This window comes from Mastigoproctus giganteus, chromosome 12, assembly GCF_048544385.1.
Source record: "Mastigoproctus giganteus isolate SK-2022 chromosome 12, ASM4854438v1, whole genome shotgun sequence".
Taxonomy (NCBI): Eukaryota; Metazoa; Arthropoda; class Arachnida; order Uropygi; family Thelyphonidae; genus Mastigoproctus; species Mastigoproctus giganteus.
In genome coordinates, this window is record NC_143586.1 from 79,059,697 (window position 1) to 79,076,850 (window position 17,154).

At 39.1% G+C, this 17,154-nt stretch overlaps 1 protein-coding gene across 1 annotated transcript in view; it reads left to right on the forward strand.

Annotated features, from left to right (window-relative positions):
* The first annotated feature begins 7,111 nt into the window (after positions 1-7,111).
* The window catches only part of LOC150077214 (beta-alanine transporter-like), a 94,973-nt gene continuing 84,930 nt past the window's right edge, over positions 7,112-17,154 (forward strand). Inside the window, exon 1 of the mRNA XM_090386274.1 lies at positions 7,112-7,580. Coding sequence (XP_090242400.1) covers positions 7,176-7,580 — 405 coding nt within the window. The 5' untranslated portion in view covers positions 7,112-7,175. The remainder of the gene's footprint in view (positions 7,581-17,154) is intronic.

Below are 17,154 nucleotides of genomic sequence, written 5' to 3' on the forward strand. Positions count from 1 at the left end.
TTCCAACGTCATGGAGAACTGGCATGACTATTTGTCTAAAAATATGGCATGTTTCAAGTGTCCAGTTTTTGTATTCCTTACACCAATAATCCTCTTTCTAGCATTTCCATCAGTAACAAGTGGCTCGGCCATAAATTTCAGCTTTATGAAGTTCTCACTGAACTGTTTTTCTAAAAACTGGATTGGTGAGACTCATATTAAGTTCCATAGCTATTTTTGAGGTAGTAGTTTTGTTTTCGCGCTATAGTGTCCGATTATCTCTCTCTCTCTCTCTCTCAGTCAGCTTCAATTTTCTGCCACAATTCGTCTTATCAGAGTTTGTTTTTCCCCGCTTGGTGAATGCAGACATCACTTTCGATGCGGTTTCTCTAGATAATTTAAAAAATCCGCAGTTTTAGTCACAGATGCCCTTGCTAAAATTTCAACAACAATTTGACCTCTTTGTAATTCAGAGAGGTCGGTCATTTTCTTTATATACCTTTTTATATTACCTCAAAATAAACATCAGGCTTTTATTGTCATTCCGTCACAGTACTACTGCAAAAAAAAAAAAAAAATTATCACTGGATTATTCTGTGTCATACAGCCATCACAAAAACTACTATTTTCATATCAGGTGTTTCCATTATTTTGTCCACACCTTGTATCTCTATAAGCTTTTGTCCAACAATTCATCTATATGGCAAAATGGGCCGCCGTTTTAAGCGAGCGGCCCATGCTGCCCACACTGCACGGAAAATTTAATGTCTCCATGGATGGAAACATCAAAACCCCAAAACCTTTTCTTCCTCTAAGGTTTTCAATTCAACCAGTAAACGTGTATAAGTAATTTTGCGGTTGCTATTTCCCCAAATGTAAAATCTTGCCTTTTACAGCTTCCTACTACAGTAAAACAGTGTAGTACTGTTACAGTGATCATGATACTTAACCTCCCTATGAAGTATCTATGTCCATTATGGTTGATCACTTTAGAGCTTGACATATCGGCAACTAAGGGTCCAGGAAAAATCTTTCCTTGTTTCTTGGATGTTTAACTGGTTTAGAATCAGGAAGTTCATGAAGGATGAGCCTCCTGATTTTATTGAAAAATCCAGTTTCAATAAAGTGAACCGTCGCTAATTCAAATTTGAGAACAACTGATCTGCAATTTTACTGCACTCGAAAAAGTGTTAAAAGAGTCACTACCCCCATGCAGGCAACTCATTCAACATAAAGAACACAATACTACGATGTAATACTACGATACATAACTTCACTACACCGATTGCATTTACCAAATACGGTATCACCATAAATATATGGTAGGTTTGCTCTTGAGACTGGAACTGTCTACATAATAAAAACAACGTCCTGCAACCATCCCGTGATCCATCTAAAATTATTACTTCGTACATCTCAACTCATAAGTGACTCATTCATAATAGCAAACCGGATTAGTTAGTTACGTTTCCGTGGTGTTTCCTTCAGAATACCATTTCGATTGCGACGTCTTTAATAATTAATCTTAAAGCATAATTAATCAATGTTGCCCCGATAATTAATCGAGACGCATTCTCTAGCCGTCTCCTCAAAATTACTGGGTAAATGTCATCAACCTCAGGAAACCTTATTTGCGTTTAGGTTCGAATTTTTTTTTCTAATAAACAATGTTCCGTAATTTCAGTATCCCTAATTACATACTTTTCAGCTTCATTCTTAGTTTCTGCTCTCTGGGAAGAGTGTTTCATCAGTAAAGATCGATGCGACGTAAGTGTTCAATTCATCGGCAACATCAGCTGGGTTGTCTACAACTTTCCCTTATGCATTACGTTATGATCCGATCTGATTCGTTCTTTTCTTTAATAGAGGGTCCAGAAGTTTGAGAATAACTTAACAGCAGTTCTCAAACTTTAGTGTACTAATAAGACCCCCCCACACCTTTTAGTTTCAAAATTTTTCCGCGGAGCATCAAGGTTAACAATTTTTTTTTATGTTGTAAATTATTTAAGTTCTTAAATATGTATATTTCGTGTATAATAAATTTCGGCCATTATTCGCGCACTTCCTGGAGCGTGCTAGGAAACTACAGGGATCCACGGACCAAAGTTTGAAAAATGCTGGTCTAAAATATTTAATTTTGTTTATTTATCCAGTTACTTACCAACAATACAGAAAAAAAATGTAAATATCTTCCTGAACTGCTGTAGTCACGATCCTAATTGACAGTAAGGGATAATGAGAGAGGTCTCTCAATTACTTTTCTCTTGAACTTGTTATGAATAAAATCACGGCTGGTCAACCGGCTCTGGTGATTGTCAGTTACGTCACTATCAGTGTCATCAAAGAGGAATATATCTGGGCTGGCTGAAACTTTCATTCGAACAATTTTCATACATAAGGGTCACACGTTAAGCAAGCGACGGCAGATTACGAAAATTCTTTGGCAAAGGATGATAAGAAAAACAGCAAGGACTTCTTTACTTAAACTCTAGAAGGAAGGGGATGAATCAGATTGGTCCACTTGATATCGATGGTTCGACTGTTGATGATCCTGCTCAGGCAGCTTACAAACTGAATGAGTATTTTGCATCTACATTAACACATGAGGGGTTCTGTAAGGAAGGGAAGGACAGAAATTTACTAAACTGCTGTCCTTCTAACAGGGAGCTAAATGATTTTGTAATAACTGAGAGCAAAGTGGAGGAGAAATTGTTGAGGTTAAACATAAAAAAGGAACCTGGGACAGATTGAATCTAACCAGTTATATTGAGCGCCTCCGTAGCCAGGTGGGAAGGAACAGCAGTGCGTAGCACACGCTTCTTGATTAGACCGGGGTTCGAGCCTGTCACCACCAAATATGGAGGATGCGGAAAGGTCAGGGAACGACCACCGCATATCCCGCAGCAATATGGCCTTAGTTGCTAATGCTCCTAAAAACCAAATAACAATAACAATCCAGTTATACTGAAGGAGGCGGCAAAAGAAGTAAGCAAACCCTTAGCCATAATTATGAGAGGATCCTTGGACTCAGGAAGAGGCCCCACGGACTGGAGATGTGCAAATGTATCCCCAGTCACAAAGAGGGATCTAAGGGTGACACGAATAATTACAGACCAGTTAGTTTAACTTCTGTTCCTGGGAAAATAATGGAGTCACTGGTTAAAGATGAGTTGCAGGATCATCTAGACAAGACTGCAGTAATAATTCAGACACAGCATGGGTTTCTTAAGGGAAAGTCTTGTCTGACAAATTTGACTGGATACTATGTGGTTACAAAGGAAATGGATGCAAAAAAATAATTTTGATATCATAATACTTGGATTTCAAGAAAACTTTTTACGCTATTGCGCATGGAAGAGTACTGTACAAATTGGAGAAGAATGATATTAAGGGTAAATTGCTACAATGGATAAAAGGGTGGTTGAGTGTGGAGAAGACAGAGAGTAGTAATCAATGGATGCTGCTCTTCGTGGACTAATGTTATTAGTGGGTCCAGCAGGGTTCGGTGTTGGGTCCACTGCTGTTTGTATATTTATCAACGATATTGATGAAAGTATATCAGGCTTAATGTCGAAGTTCGCAGATGATACAAAGGTTAGCAGGGTCGTTAATGATAGTAATGGCAGTGTGCTACTGCAACAGGATCTAGAAAATTTGGGCAGATGGGCTGAGAAGTTGCAACTGAAGTTTAACATTGACAAATGCAAAGTACTGCATATGGGTAGAAGTAACCCCAGAGGAAAGTACGAACTGTGTGGTACTACACTGACAGTGGTAGAATTTCAATTACAGGCTGCTCACCATTCATTTCATTTATCATTCATTTACAGGTCGTGCTGACCTTATACTTTGGTGAGAAAACTGAGCATTACAGAGTATAATAAAATATAACATATATAAATAAGATTAATGAAACAGAGTATAAAGTAATTTGTTGTATACAGATGGTCCTTTTCAAATCCAGCTTCGCTGAAGAAGACGATGATTCTCAATTTCAATGTAACATGAACGTTGGGTCAGTGTAAGAAAATTCATGCCATTAAGAGTCTTGTGTATTCTAAGCCTAGTTTTTCTATTTGTGGAATGAAATTAATGAGTTTAAAACCCGAAGAAAATCCTGAAAAAAAAAAAAAAAATTTGAGGCAAGCTAATTCCGCAATGCGCACAAAAGCTACGGTAAGGTCTTTTTATCGATGGAACTCAGACCATTCAAAAGGACGAGAAGTGGAAATGAGAATCTCACTTTCGTATCGCTGCTGACATCTGTCTAAATGTTACAAAATATCGGTGGCATTCGAAGGAACGAACAACCAAAAGTAAACAATACTGGGTAGATAAAATGAAAAATCTAACTTTCAAAAAGTAACAGCGGCAAAGGAATTTTTTAGTTAAAAAAATGCGCTTGTGTATACAAGTTTTTTTTTTTTTGGAATGTTATAAACAAAAAAAAAATATTTCTCATCCTTCTGAAATGTGACAATCATTAAAAGCAATTGTTTCTGAACGTTTTCTTTTCAGAATTTGGTGCTTCTGAGGTGCAATGGTAAGCAACGATATAAAGAACTTAATCTAGTCGATTCTGCTAAAGAACATCATTATTAGTCATTTTCAGTCCACTGCGGGATGAAGGCCTCTACAGCAACTTTCCAGTTCCTTCTGTTTTGTGCAATGGCCATCCATTTACTACCTACGAACTCTTGAATTTCATCTGTCCATCTCCGATGTTATCTTCCAGGTTTTCTTTTAACTCCTCTTGGGTACCATTCTGTTATTTTCTTAGTCCATCTGTCATCATATCTTCGAGCTATGTGTCCTGCCCAAGTCCATTTCAGTTCTTTAGTTTTGATAAGAATGTCCTTTACTTGAGTTTGCTGCCTAATCCATTACTTTCTTTTCTAAACTAACAGTCTGATTCCTAATATAATTCATTTCATTCTTCGCTGTGTAGTTCTCAGCTTCTTTTCCATTCTTTTGGTGAGTGCCCAAAGTTTCACTTCCATAAGTCATGGTGGGAGTATACATTGGTTCATTATTTTATGTTTCAGACAAATTGGGATATTGCTCCTCAGTATGTGACTAATTTCCTAAATGCTTTACATCCGAAATTTATTCTTCTCTTGACTTCCAGCCATTTATCATTGTTACAGCTAATGGCATGTCCAAGATAATGAACAAATAATAATTGTTATAGGTAATGACTTCTCCAAGATAATGGACTGTTAAAGAACAGTTATGTGTAATATTAAGAAAACGTACAGAGTTAGGTCCCAAACCAACCACGATAAAAAAAAAAAAAAAAAAAAAAAAAAAAGCAATGCAAAGCTCCGCCTATCGACTAACTCAGCCACACTGAGAAAAGCCCATAATTCCTCGCGTCACTTACAGCATTCAAACTCAAGCCTTTTCCAGGTCATGCTGGAGGACGGTGATTATAACCGTACCACTCAGGAGGATAATATAGAGTTAAAACAGTGAAAATATCCATATATATTGCATCTTTTGAAGCTAATAGAACAATTACCAAAAAAAAAAAAAAAAACCACTTCCATTTCACCCCTCCGTTCGCTTGAAATACCTGTCCAGCTGAGCCTTAAATTTATTTAGGCTATCAACTTCCACAACAAGGGATGGAAGTCTGTTCTACCAACCAACTACCCGCTGGCTAAAGGCAAATTTCCGCACATCTATCTTACATCTGTCTTTCCTCAATTTGAATTTATGCCCTCTCAGGTGATTATTCTGAGCAAGAGGAAGAATCTCATCAGCAGTGAGCATGCTCAAACCATTCAAGGCTTTCTACACCTCTATCAGATCACCTCGCCGGTGCCTAGTCTCCAGACCCTGTAATTTGCAAAACTTAAGCCTTTCTTCGTAAGAGCAACCCTTTTGCATCCTTTGCCAAGGATTTCTCATAATCTGCCTTTGCCTGTCTAATCTCCTTTGTGACTTGGTTACAGACCAGCTTATATCTATCATAGGCTTCCATGTGACCCATTAATTTATATGTATCCCATGCATTTTTCTTCTCTGCCATATGTCTCATTAGTTCATCTGACATCCATTTAGGCCTAAACCTTGAACAATATTTCTTAGTTGGTATGTAAAGTCTAGTAGCTTCCAGGGTACGTTCTTTGAATGCTTCCCATTTTGAATTTGCTGTTGGTAACATCATCAGTTGGTCTCACTGTATAGAATTTAAATACTGTCTTAGACCATCGTAGTCGCCTTTACAAAAGCAAAAACCCTTCCCTTTACCCCTGATGGTAGTTACCTCTTTGAGTAAATCCCACTTCAGCACACTGTGATCACTGCCACCTAGTAGTTCCCTTATCTGCAGATTCTTAATGCATGACGAATCACTACTGATAATCTGATCAAGAGTATTACTCCCTCTAGTTGCCTCTTGAACATGCTGATATAGAAAACAATCATCCAATAAATCCACAAAAGCCTTGCTAGTGTGTGAGTGACCAACCCACAAATTCCAGTCAATATCTGGGAAATTAAAATCCCCCATTATAAGATTCTGATTTACTAGCCCACTCTATTTCCCTGTACAGTTTCTTATTATACTCATCATATTGATACAAATGTATCATTCATACAAATGTATGTATCATATTGATACAAATGCTTTAGTTGAATTGGAATAGTTAATAACTAACTGAATCCAAATTTGTTTATTAAAAATTATTTTAAAATAAAAATCTGATACAAAGTAAATTTTATTTTACGGTTGCTCTTTTTTATCACGAAAGTTTAATGATGGAAGACTGTATTCTTTCGAAACATATTTTGTATATTTCCTTGCTATTGAATTAAAGCAATAACTTCATTAATAAAGAAAAAACAAACGATCTATATAAAGCCTGGGGGTGGAAAGTGATAACACCAGCACCTGCGAACTAAATCTGGTTATAGTGTGTGTGTACGTAATCTATTCGGGGAAATAACACATCATCAAAGGACAGCGCTACCTGCTCGCCTGCCTGTAGCCGTATCATGCATTACAACACCTAAATACTTTGGTCGCGTGCTTTTATAGAGATCACCGTCACGGCTGGAGTCTGTGTGAGGAATCGAATGCTATGAGCGCTACTTCCTGAACCCTATGATTGCAGTCACGTGAACACCGCCGATGTAAAACGATTCTCATATTAAAGCAGACCAGCATCGCTTGCTATTTGTGTGTCGACATGGAGTTTGAAGATATCCTCCAGGAGGTGGGAGACTTCGGTCCCTACCAGCGTTCCATGCTTTTATATTTTTTAGTACCTTCAGCCATCTTACTGCCCTGGTTCTGTATGAACAACCTTTTCGTAGTGTCCGTCCCTGACCATTGGTGTCTAGTGCCAGAGGTCGCGAACTCTAGCCTACCTGTTGACCTCCAGAAACAACTGATCCGAAGCGGGACTAAATCTCGGCCTAGTCATTGCGAGATGTATTCACTCAATTATGCTGATTTGGTGTCCGCATTTGACTTTGGGAATAGCAACTGGACGTCGATAATAGAGGACGTACAAAACAATGCCAGTGTACAGCAATGTACACAGGGGTGGGTGTACGATACCACGTACTATGATGAAACGGCTGTGTCAAAGGTTGGTACGTTTTCCTTTTATTACTTACGAACGTAAAGTTTCGGGAAGTCTTTCAGTGAACAAAGTCCTATCGCGATGGTATTTATCAAATCTCTTATTTCATCAAAGGAGGGGGGGGGATAATGCTTGCCATTTGAATGTGATGTCATTGTTAAATGGAAAAAAAAATACAGTTATTAAACGGAATTTTTGTTATCATTTTATCCAAACAAGATTATATTTAAAACTAAGTGGTGATTTTTTCCACACGTTATTAAATATTCCACTATTTTATGATTTAGTACAGTAGATGGTCCTTTCCTGTATTCAAGCTACTGTTGGCTTGTCCTAGAAAGTTATCTTGTCTAGGAAGCTGCTTCTGGACAATAAGGCTACGAGGCGTTTATAGGCACTATGTTTAAAAATTTCGAGTATTCTATAGTCAGTCTGTTTAGCTGGATGAAAAACCGGAGCATTTTTTTTTTTTTTTTATGAAAACCCCAAACACGAAAGGTATCAAAACCTATAGTACTTAGTACCGTGCATGGGTTGAAGGAGACGTATGGGGGAGCGGGATGCCGGAAACTTTACTCTAGAGACTAAACATGGGTTTCACCACTTCAAGCCTCCAATAAGCAAAGTGGTGGTATTTCACCGGTTGATGAAAGTCATCTACCACCTACTGAACAATAAACAGTGTAACTCTCGCTCCAGACCAACTCCGCCACGGTTTAAAACACGCCCATAAAAGTTCCTTCGCTTCTAGTTGGTAAATGGAAGTTTGCTCAAGATATTCTTCAAAGAGGAGAATTTTGCGAATCATTTCGTGCCTTCAAAATAACTTCTGAAATTTATCAGTTACCAATTTCAAGCAAGTTATAGGCGTTCACATATCTCCAATTTATTCAGGTTCTCTGAGGTGCAAACCACCGTGGGGAAGACGATTTAAAACTGTAATTTATTTCCCTGCTGAATAAGACAATTTCTTCAAGGGAGGAAAGTTTTAAGTCATGTGTGGTCAATATGAAATCATTGATTAAAGATTGATGTTCTCAACCGTCATGTTCAGCGTTTCTTTCTGAAAATTTTCTACTTCATTTACTTTGGATAATGTGGACATGGATAATTTTGTATTTGTATTTATTTGTCTTGGGCGGCACCTGGAACGTTAGTTCATCTCCGCCAAATGGACATGGATAAAACTAAAGTCGCCCAGAGCAAACAAAATAAATCAATTTACTTTTAGTTTCACATTGATGCAATATTACTCGCTTCATTAAAGGCCGCCGTAGCCAGGCACGAGGGTGATAAGTACACGTGTCTTAAGTGACCGGCGTTCAAGCCCGTGAATGCTAAATACAGTTCTGTTTCTTCTATTCTGTTTTTCTTGTGAACTCCTCTGACCCGGAGTACAAACAGAAAATAAAATTCATTTTATTTTTTATTGCAGTGCACTTTTCTTTAACATATCCTTAATTTTGTATGAATTTAGCACGAAGACCACAAAGATCACTCTGTGTTTAAGAAAAGAGTATAAAAGTTTTAGGAAAGTTCCGCTCTAAACATGAAATCTCTTGAATGCGTTTTGTAGTAATGAAGCTTCCTACTGCACTTTGACTTCACAGTAAGATGCACAGAGTAAGTTTCCTTAGAGGAAGAGCTCAACGTCCAACAAACATGATTTCCGGAAGTTCGTATACGTAAATCAACTTTAATTTCTGTTCTTATACGTGTGTGTGTGGTGGGTAAAATAAAGCACGCCAGATGGCCACATCAGGGAAAGAACGCTGCTGTCTTTTATACTACTAATTTTGTAGGTATTGCGCTTGTCATTAAAGAAAGAAAGTGTGATCCTCGTCAAATATAGGGACAGGTACGAGGTATAAAATTAGATTTTAAGCGAAATTATTTTTAAGTCCATCGAACAATAACAAACATAATTGCGATTAGGTAATATACCATTATTAGTTTCGTTTTCAGATATAAGCAAAATTGGATAAACAGTTGGAGAAAGGCCTCCCTGGTTATTTTATTTTATTTATTTATTTTATTTTTGTCTGATTGCCATCCGTTTGGAAAAGTTTGGGTTCGAATCCCAACGCTACTGGAGGAATTTCTTAAAAGGCCTTTCCGCCCGGGATATAATTAGCCACACTAAGGCTAACAGATCCCCGAGTAGAAAGGCCCTCTGTTTTTTTTTTTTTTTTGGGGGGGGGGGGTTATTTTTAACAACTACAAGAGTTCAGTGAATTTTAACCCACAAATTCTGCAGTAGGAATAATGCACAGGGTTTCTCCTTTGAGTTTTTCCTAGTTTTGATTCCGCAATACACGCAAGTCAACTTGTGAACACACACTGCAGTGTGAAAATTCACTATTCTCTCAGTCAATTTTGGGTACACATTGTTATTACGAATAGAGAAACACATAGATATTGAATAAAGGGTTGAAAAACAGATGGGAAAAATACATATGGTCATATAAATTTTTCCCTTACACCATCTTGAGACAAAATGGCGGAAGTGAAATTTTGATACTGTGCTACTTTGTTAGAGTTAAGAAGTAAGACCTATTTGATCAGATTATATCATAAATGTCACACACTTCTAGTGGGGTCTTTAACCGCTACAAAAGAGTGAAATGAATTTAAATCCACAAATTCTGCAGCGAAAATAATTCCAAATATTCTTTTACTTGCTTTAGCTGTTCTTTGTCAGACTTACAAATCCGTTACGGAGACCGAACGCAGACAAAGTGGATAAAATCCCCATTTCTTTCAAATTGCAGTAGTCTAGATAATAAGAGAAAAACGAGACCAGAACCAACTCTGATTACACAAAATGATAAAATGAAAGGTTTTTTTTTTTTTTTTTTTTTTTATGAAAACCCCAAACACGAGAGGTATTAGAACCTATAGTACTTAGTACAGTGATTGGGTTGGAGGAAACGAAAGAGTATTTATATTTTGTAATTTTATTCATAAAATTAACAAAAGACATTTAAAGTAATGCAATAAATGATAAAAATATGTAATTAATTAGAAAACATACCCAAAAACAAATATAAAAATGGATATTTTACGTGTACATTAGTTCTAAAAATTATACAACTTGAAAGTTTAACTTTATAGCCTAAATCAGCAGATGTTAAACAATTTTTAATAAAAATTACGTATTTTTGTTCTTGATACCTATGTGAAGTTTTTACACGGGCGTAACTTAAAGTATCAGACTAGGAGGATTGTCTCGTTTTCTTTTTACCAGAATTTAAACCGCCTATAAATGTATGTCACGGTATAAGCTTCACCGGCATTGCTGCTTCACTGCATTTAGTACTGCACTTCTGGTATTGAACTTTTAAACAAATAGCAAAACTCTATTTAACCAGACGGATTATCGAAACTCTACTGTATGTGCATTCTGTTAGCAATTGTGTTTGTAAAACTTTCTAAGGTAATTACAAATTTAAAAAAATGTTTGAGAATCCAGTTTTGTGTTCGCCTCGAATATTTAGTTTGCTGGAGCATATACGCACATATCCCCGCCCCCTCCTCCTTCACGGTTCTTATCTGGATCGCATTTAATAAAAAAAAAAATAAAATGTTTTAAAACTATTATTGAGTCATTCGTTCAGAAAGTGTTTTGGGTTGAATACATTCAACAAATACGCAAGTTTCTGACCTTCAGTCAAATTACATACGTTGAAAATGCTCATCTAAACAATGTTTAAGTGACAACATACTACAATAATATTTATTCAATCCAAATCAAAGTGATAGATATTGTGCAGGGCAGGAAAGGGTTGTCATATCCTGCGATAAAAGAACAATCTTTTGAGAGATGGTAGAGTGAAGCTATACTAGGAGACCCATACTACAAAGGAGGAAGTGACGTCAATAGAACAAGTGCAAGCACGATGAGTGCTCGTAATTTCGAATGAAATTAAATAAGTAAAATTATACCATCAGCGATGTTCTCTCTAAAGCGTCTCGGTGACCTAAAAAAAAAAAAAAATAAGTGCCGGATGATGTAATCCTAACATTCACACTACGTACAGAAGGCGAAACACATAATATATAACAGAGTAAGTCTATTTTGAATTGAAATATGCACTGCATTTGAACGCACGCACAGCCTACCCACCTGCAAAATAAATGAAAAAGTTGACTTCTGTCGCATAGTTATTCGCAGAATATAAAATTTCAAAGCCGGTTGATTTTCATAATTCAATTCAACAGTCTAATATGATAATTAACTTGATAGATGAATGACAAATTACAGGTAATTAACTGTAATTAACAAATTACCTGTAATTAACAGTCAAAACACCTTCATATTTATAAATTACGTACGGTGTGTGCGTGTGTGTCTCCTATCTTTGGAGTCTTTGGGCCCTAGGCAAAATATTTTCGAGGGCCTCTACTACTTTAATAAAAAAAAAATAATAATACAAAATTAGGATTACTGTCAACACAAAAATGTAAAGCAAATAAATTTGGATATATTCCTAAGAATAATAATTAATACACAAAACATGCGTATTCTAATAAAACATTTATGTCTAGTATCAAAATGAGCTACAAGTATAAATACGATGATAATTTTATTTGCAAATTTTATAAGGAACACGAGCGCTCATGTTCGTCGTTAAGCTACTGGAAATCATTAATTTTGGCTATGTCCATTGCCATTCACGGGGCCCCCCAAAGTACGAGCGCTAGGCACATGCCTAGGCCTAAGATAGGCTGTGTGTAATCACTGAATTATGAACACCTACCTAATACGATGTTGGACCACCGCGCTGGTAACAGCTGCTTTTCGCCTAGGCACTGACTCCACTAGATGTCTGAAGATGTCCGTAGGGATCTGCAGCCATGCTGCCTGCAAGGCTTTCCACAGTGTCGGAACAGATGACTGCATGTTCATACGCCTCACTTCCCATTCCAATGCAGATACAAGATCAACGACTCCAAAACATTCCACAGGTGTTCAACTGGACTGAGGTCAGACGAATTGGAGACCAATGAAGGTAGATATTATCTTCACTGTGTTCCTCGAACCAGTGCGGGCAGGGTGACACGGTGCACTTTCGTCTTGGAAGATCTCGTTTCTGTCTGCGGGAAAAAAAATGCAACATGGCAGGGTGTACACAGTCTCCTAAGAGCTGCCAGTAGACCTCACCAGTGAAACGTTGGTCCAAACGCACCTGGGACCTTGCCAGCAAAATATGCCCCATATTAAGAGACCAGGGCCACCTGCCTGCATAGTGGGTACCAGGCACTGTTGTATCCAGGTATCATCGTAAGGAAGGAGGGCATAACGACCAGGTTTTTGAGGGGTTTTTTTAGATAGACCTAGGAACACTTACACGCATGGTTAAGCGGGGGCATATTCCCCCTCTGCCCTTCCCTGACAATCGTGTTGCTTGCACCACACACGAAGGCGTCCGTCTGAGTGGTGCACCAGGTACCGTATTTGTCGACTTATAAATACATTAAAAAATCGCCCTGCGTCTTAGAAGCCGAAAGTGGCAATACAGCGCAAAATCGCGAAGTCGGCAAGCGACATAATGTAGTTAACATCGCAATCACGGTCAGTACACTTTTCAGTAATTACCAGGCTGCTGTTGGAGTAACAAGTGTCCAGTTATACATTTAAGCCGTAATCAATGGCAGGCGCATCAAGATGCGCCTGCTTTATTTATTTCTAATGATGATCAAGTCAGTAATGAATCGGAAGTACTAAAATAATAAGAGTAATAATCCTATATCTTTCTTTATTGGCTTTTGAGTTTTATTTTTATTCAATTTTAAATTTCCATTGTATTACCAATAAATTTTTTTTAAAAAGGTTTTTTTTTTCTTAAATTTACCGTTCCAAAATTAGGGTGCGTCTTCCACGCAGCAGGGTCTTATAACCCGACAAATACGTATTTTGTCTCATCTGACCACCACACTCGTTTCCAGACATCTAGCGTCCAACCAGTGTGCTGTTGACACCACAGCATTCGCCGTCGTCGTTGATCAGCGGTGAGGAGATCGGTATCGCTTGGGATATTGTTCTTGCATTTCCTACACTGTATTGCGATGTCAACTGTCTCACAGTGCCTGGCCGTTCAGCCCGTACAACGCACTGCAACTTTCGCTCACCACGAACATCGACTTTGTGTAATCCTTAACTGTTCTGTCGGCGGAGATGGTTTGACCCGTTCGGTACCATTCTTTGTACACTTTAACTACGGTGGGCGGTGAACAAAAGACAAGACGTGCCGTTTACGATATGGAAGAACCTGACGCGTGAACTCCCACAATCATACCCTTTTGAAACTCCGTGATATCTTTACTACGTACCGTTACTTTCACTTTGACTTGCACGACCAGATACAAATTACCATTGCTCTAGCGTAGGAAGCTGTTCAGCATTTTATACTGCCAACTATGCGGCATAGTCCATTATGGATGGGGTTGTCACAATTCAGTGATCACTGTGTGTCTGTGAACACACACACACTGCCCTAACATTTACATCCAGACACCCACCCGTTGATAGATGGTCACGTTCTATCCAAGCAATACGTGTCTCATATGGCTATAAATACGCTCCTACGCGGATGAATTCGTTCTCCTCGTCGAGGCTTCCACCCGGGTGGCCCTGAAGATGCAGGCTAATTTTATCCTCTTTAAGCTTAACTGAGTGAGCCGAGATCCACAAGCTGACTGTCTCTTCATCAAAAACCAAAATTCTACTGATTAAGGACACCCTGAATATCCACAGACCTCCAGTTTTCCGGCTGTAAGGTACATCCCTTAAAATACACACCTCTTTCAAATATATAGGAATCCTCTTCGACAATGGGGTCTTCTTGCCCTATCTTGACTACATCACGACCACGATACATAGCCACGATTGCTCCTATGACAAGGACTGATTGGGGGCTCAAGTTAATGTATTCAACTATTTTGCCCATTATCTCATATGGTGTTCCTGCTAGGCTCCGCAGGGGTGGATAGGAGCTATATGAAAACAAACTCAACCAAATTCAACGCACTTTCCTCCTCCGTTCAACCAGAGCATGTAGAACAACTGCAAGCCTGGCACTTCAGGCTATGTCAGGAAACCTTCCTTTGGATCTGTACATCGTTTTCTGTGGCCTCCTGCATGGCACCAAAACCAATACGGTCATCAACTTTCTTGGAATCTCGATCATTACTGATTGGAACCCCGCTTTGTAAAAGAAAAGGCTGCAGTTAGAAATCTCCAATCTCTGCTAAGCCTGCTAGTTCAACGACTCCAAAGCGACACCACAAAGAAATTCGTCCCAGATATAGCCTTCTTCACCAAATGTACCTGACTCACCCTCCCCCCAACCTAGAGACCACCTTTATGCTCAGGTTATGGATTTATCAAAGCTCGACTTAGACAACTCGGCATGGCTGAAGATGACACTTGTATCTGCAAGGATATGAAAGATTGAAGCCATTTTATGCTCGACTGTGTCGCATACCTTGATCTCAAGCAAAAACTTGTGCAGTAACAGAAAAGACCAAAGAGGTCCTCAATGCTTCCTACATTTCTGCACCGCTCTCTTTAATTAGAAAAGACGCTTCCAGGTTGCCGTCGTTGCACCTGATATACCACCATCCTGAATAAAACATACTATGGGATGATGTTTCTTTATTCTCTCTGACGTGTGTCTTCAAGACAATCTTCTGCTAATCCCTCCGGGGTAGGATATCAGTGCTTCGTTGGAGTCCTCTTTGGAAGGGGGATTCCCAGCGGAGTCTCATGGCTTCCGGGGTAGAATCACTGCTGCTGATGCCACCTCCTCAGCGTAGAATCTCCTGAGAATTCCAAATGCGCCCATTTCTAGTTTTAACATAATCGAAGTTCATTTCTGAGTATTATCACACCTCATTAATAACTGCAGTTGGCTTTTTCTCACACCGCCAAAAACTATTAACGAGTATAGTATGGTTTGAAAGGAACATGGAACAATGCATGACGAGAACGCAACCAAACTTTGTCTGTTAATAGGACTCGCTGATACTGGCTTGCTATCACATTTTTTTTTTTTTTAGAATTTGGTCAGTAGCCATGGATCTGCGCTCTATAGCGAATCGGAAGACCCGGAAATAATACTGTTCTAATATTCGTCTGATAATTCTGGGACTTCGAACACTGAATTCGTGTTTTTTTTTTTTTTTTTTTATTGTAATCATTGTTGCCAACGCATTCCTGAAATCTTCGCAGCACAGTTCCTGTAAGCCATGATTTGTCTATCTAGCTCTAGAAAACTCAACACTTCCGAAATTCTCTCAGATCTAAGTAACGTCCTCAAGCATTGTTGAAAGTGTCTCACTCTCTTAGCAAAACATTTATTTCACTATTTCTTGCACAAACACACCACACTGCTTAAAAGGACTAATATCCGCCAAGCAAACAAGATAAAAAGAATACAATGATATTTAATAGATAACACAATAAAATACAACAGAAGCTTTCGAGACAGTTGCGTCTCTTTATCAACTAATTTGACTAAATTTTGAATACAATGGATATAGCCGTGCGTGCAGTGAGGCGCGTTATTAATTCAAGCTGGTTTCCTATTGTTGTCGCACGGACATGCGCTGTTTTACTCCACCGCTTGTCGAGTAGTAAAATGGTTATCTCTAGGATGGGGTGCAATCTCAAGTCTTTGCAGCGGTTTATGGCCTTCGGATTGTTCAATATGGGAAGTGACTCTAGCCATAGGCGGTGGCGAAAGTGTCGTGAGTGGTCTACTATTTCGCAGTCACGTTTGGGATTGAAATCGTGGTGGGTGGCCCAAAAATGCTCCGCGACTGCGGACTGGTCCGTCTCAGCAAGGCGGATTGCTCTCTCATGCTCCGTAAGGCGATCTTGAAGACGTCTTGATGTCTCACCGATATAGCAGCTGTCACAGTCTCTGCAGGTGATGCGGTATATTACATTGCTGCGTAAGAGAGGTGTTTTTTTTTTTTTTTTTTTTTGATTTGGTAGTTGTTGGCGCATCGGCTTCTGTGGCCATATTGCACCTCGCAAGGTTTTTGCAGTACTTTGATCCAAGCCCGAGGCGGGAATCGAACCCGCGACCTTTGGGTTGCCGGGCAGGTACTTTACCCACTCGGCTAGCCCGGTCGGCTAAGAGAGGTGTGACAGGGGTCTTCACACTGGAGATAAGAGAACGTAGGTTTCTGCAGGGTAACTGTACGCAGTGAGGCGCGTTATTCATTCAAGCTGGTTTCCTATTGTTGTCGCACGGGCATGCGCTGTTTTACTCCGCCGCTTGTCGAGTTGTACACATTTGATGCGGTAATCTCTGAGGATTCTTGAGATCCGTCCTGACACGCCTGAATGGTATGGAACGTAGGCGGTTGGTGTGTTGTCCTGGTTCGGGGGTCTTGGGTGGGCTGCGAGTTCATGTGCTTGTAATAGGCACATGTCTAGCACGTGGGTTGGATAGCCACATTTGGTTAGGTCTGCCTTCACACGAGAGATCTCGCTGCGTCTAATTGCATCAGTGCTGGAATGGCTCCAAGCCCTGGAGAATAGAGTGCGGGCAATGCTATTGAGATGACT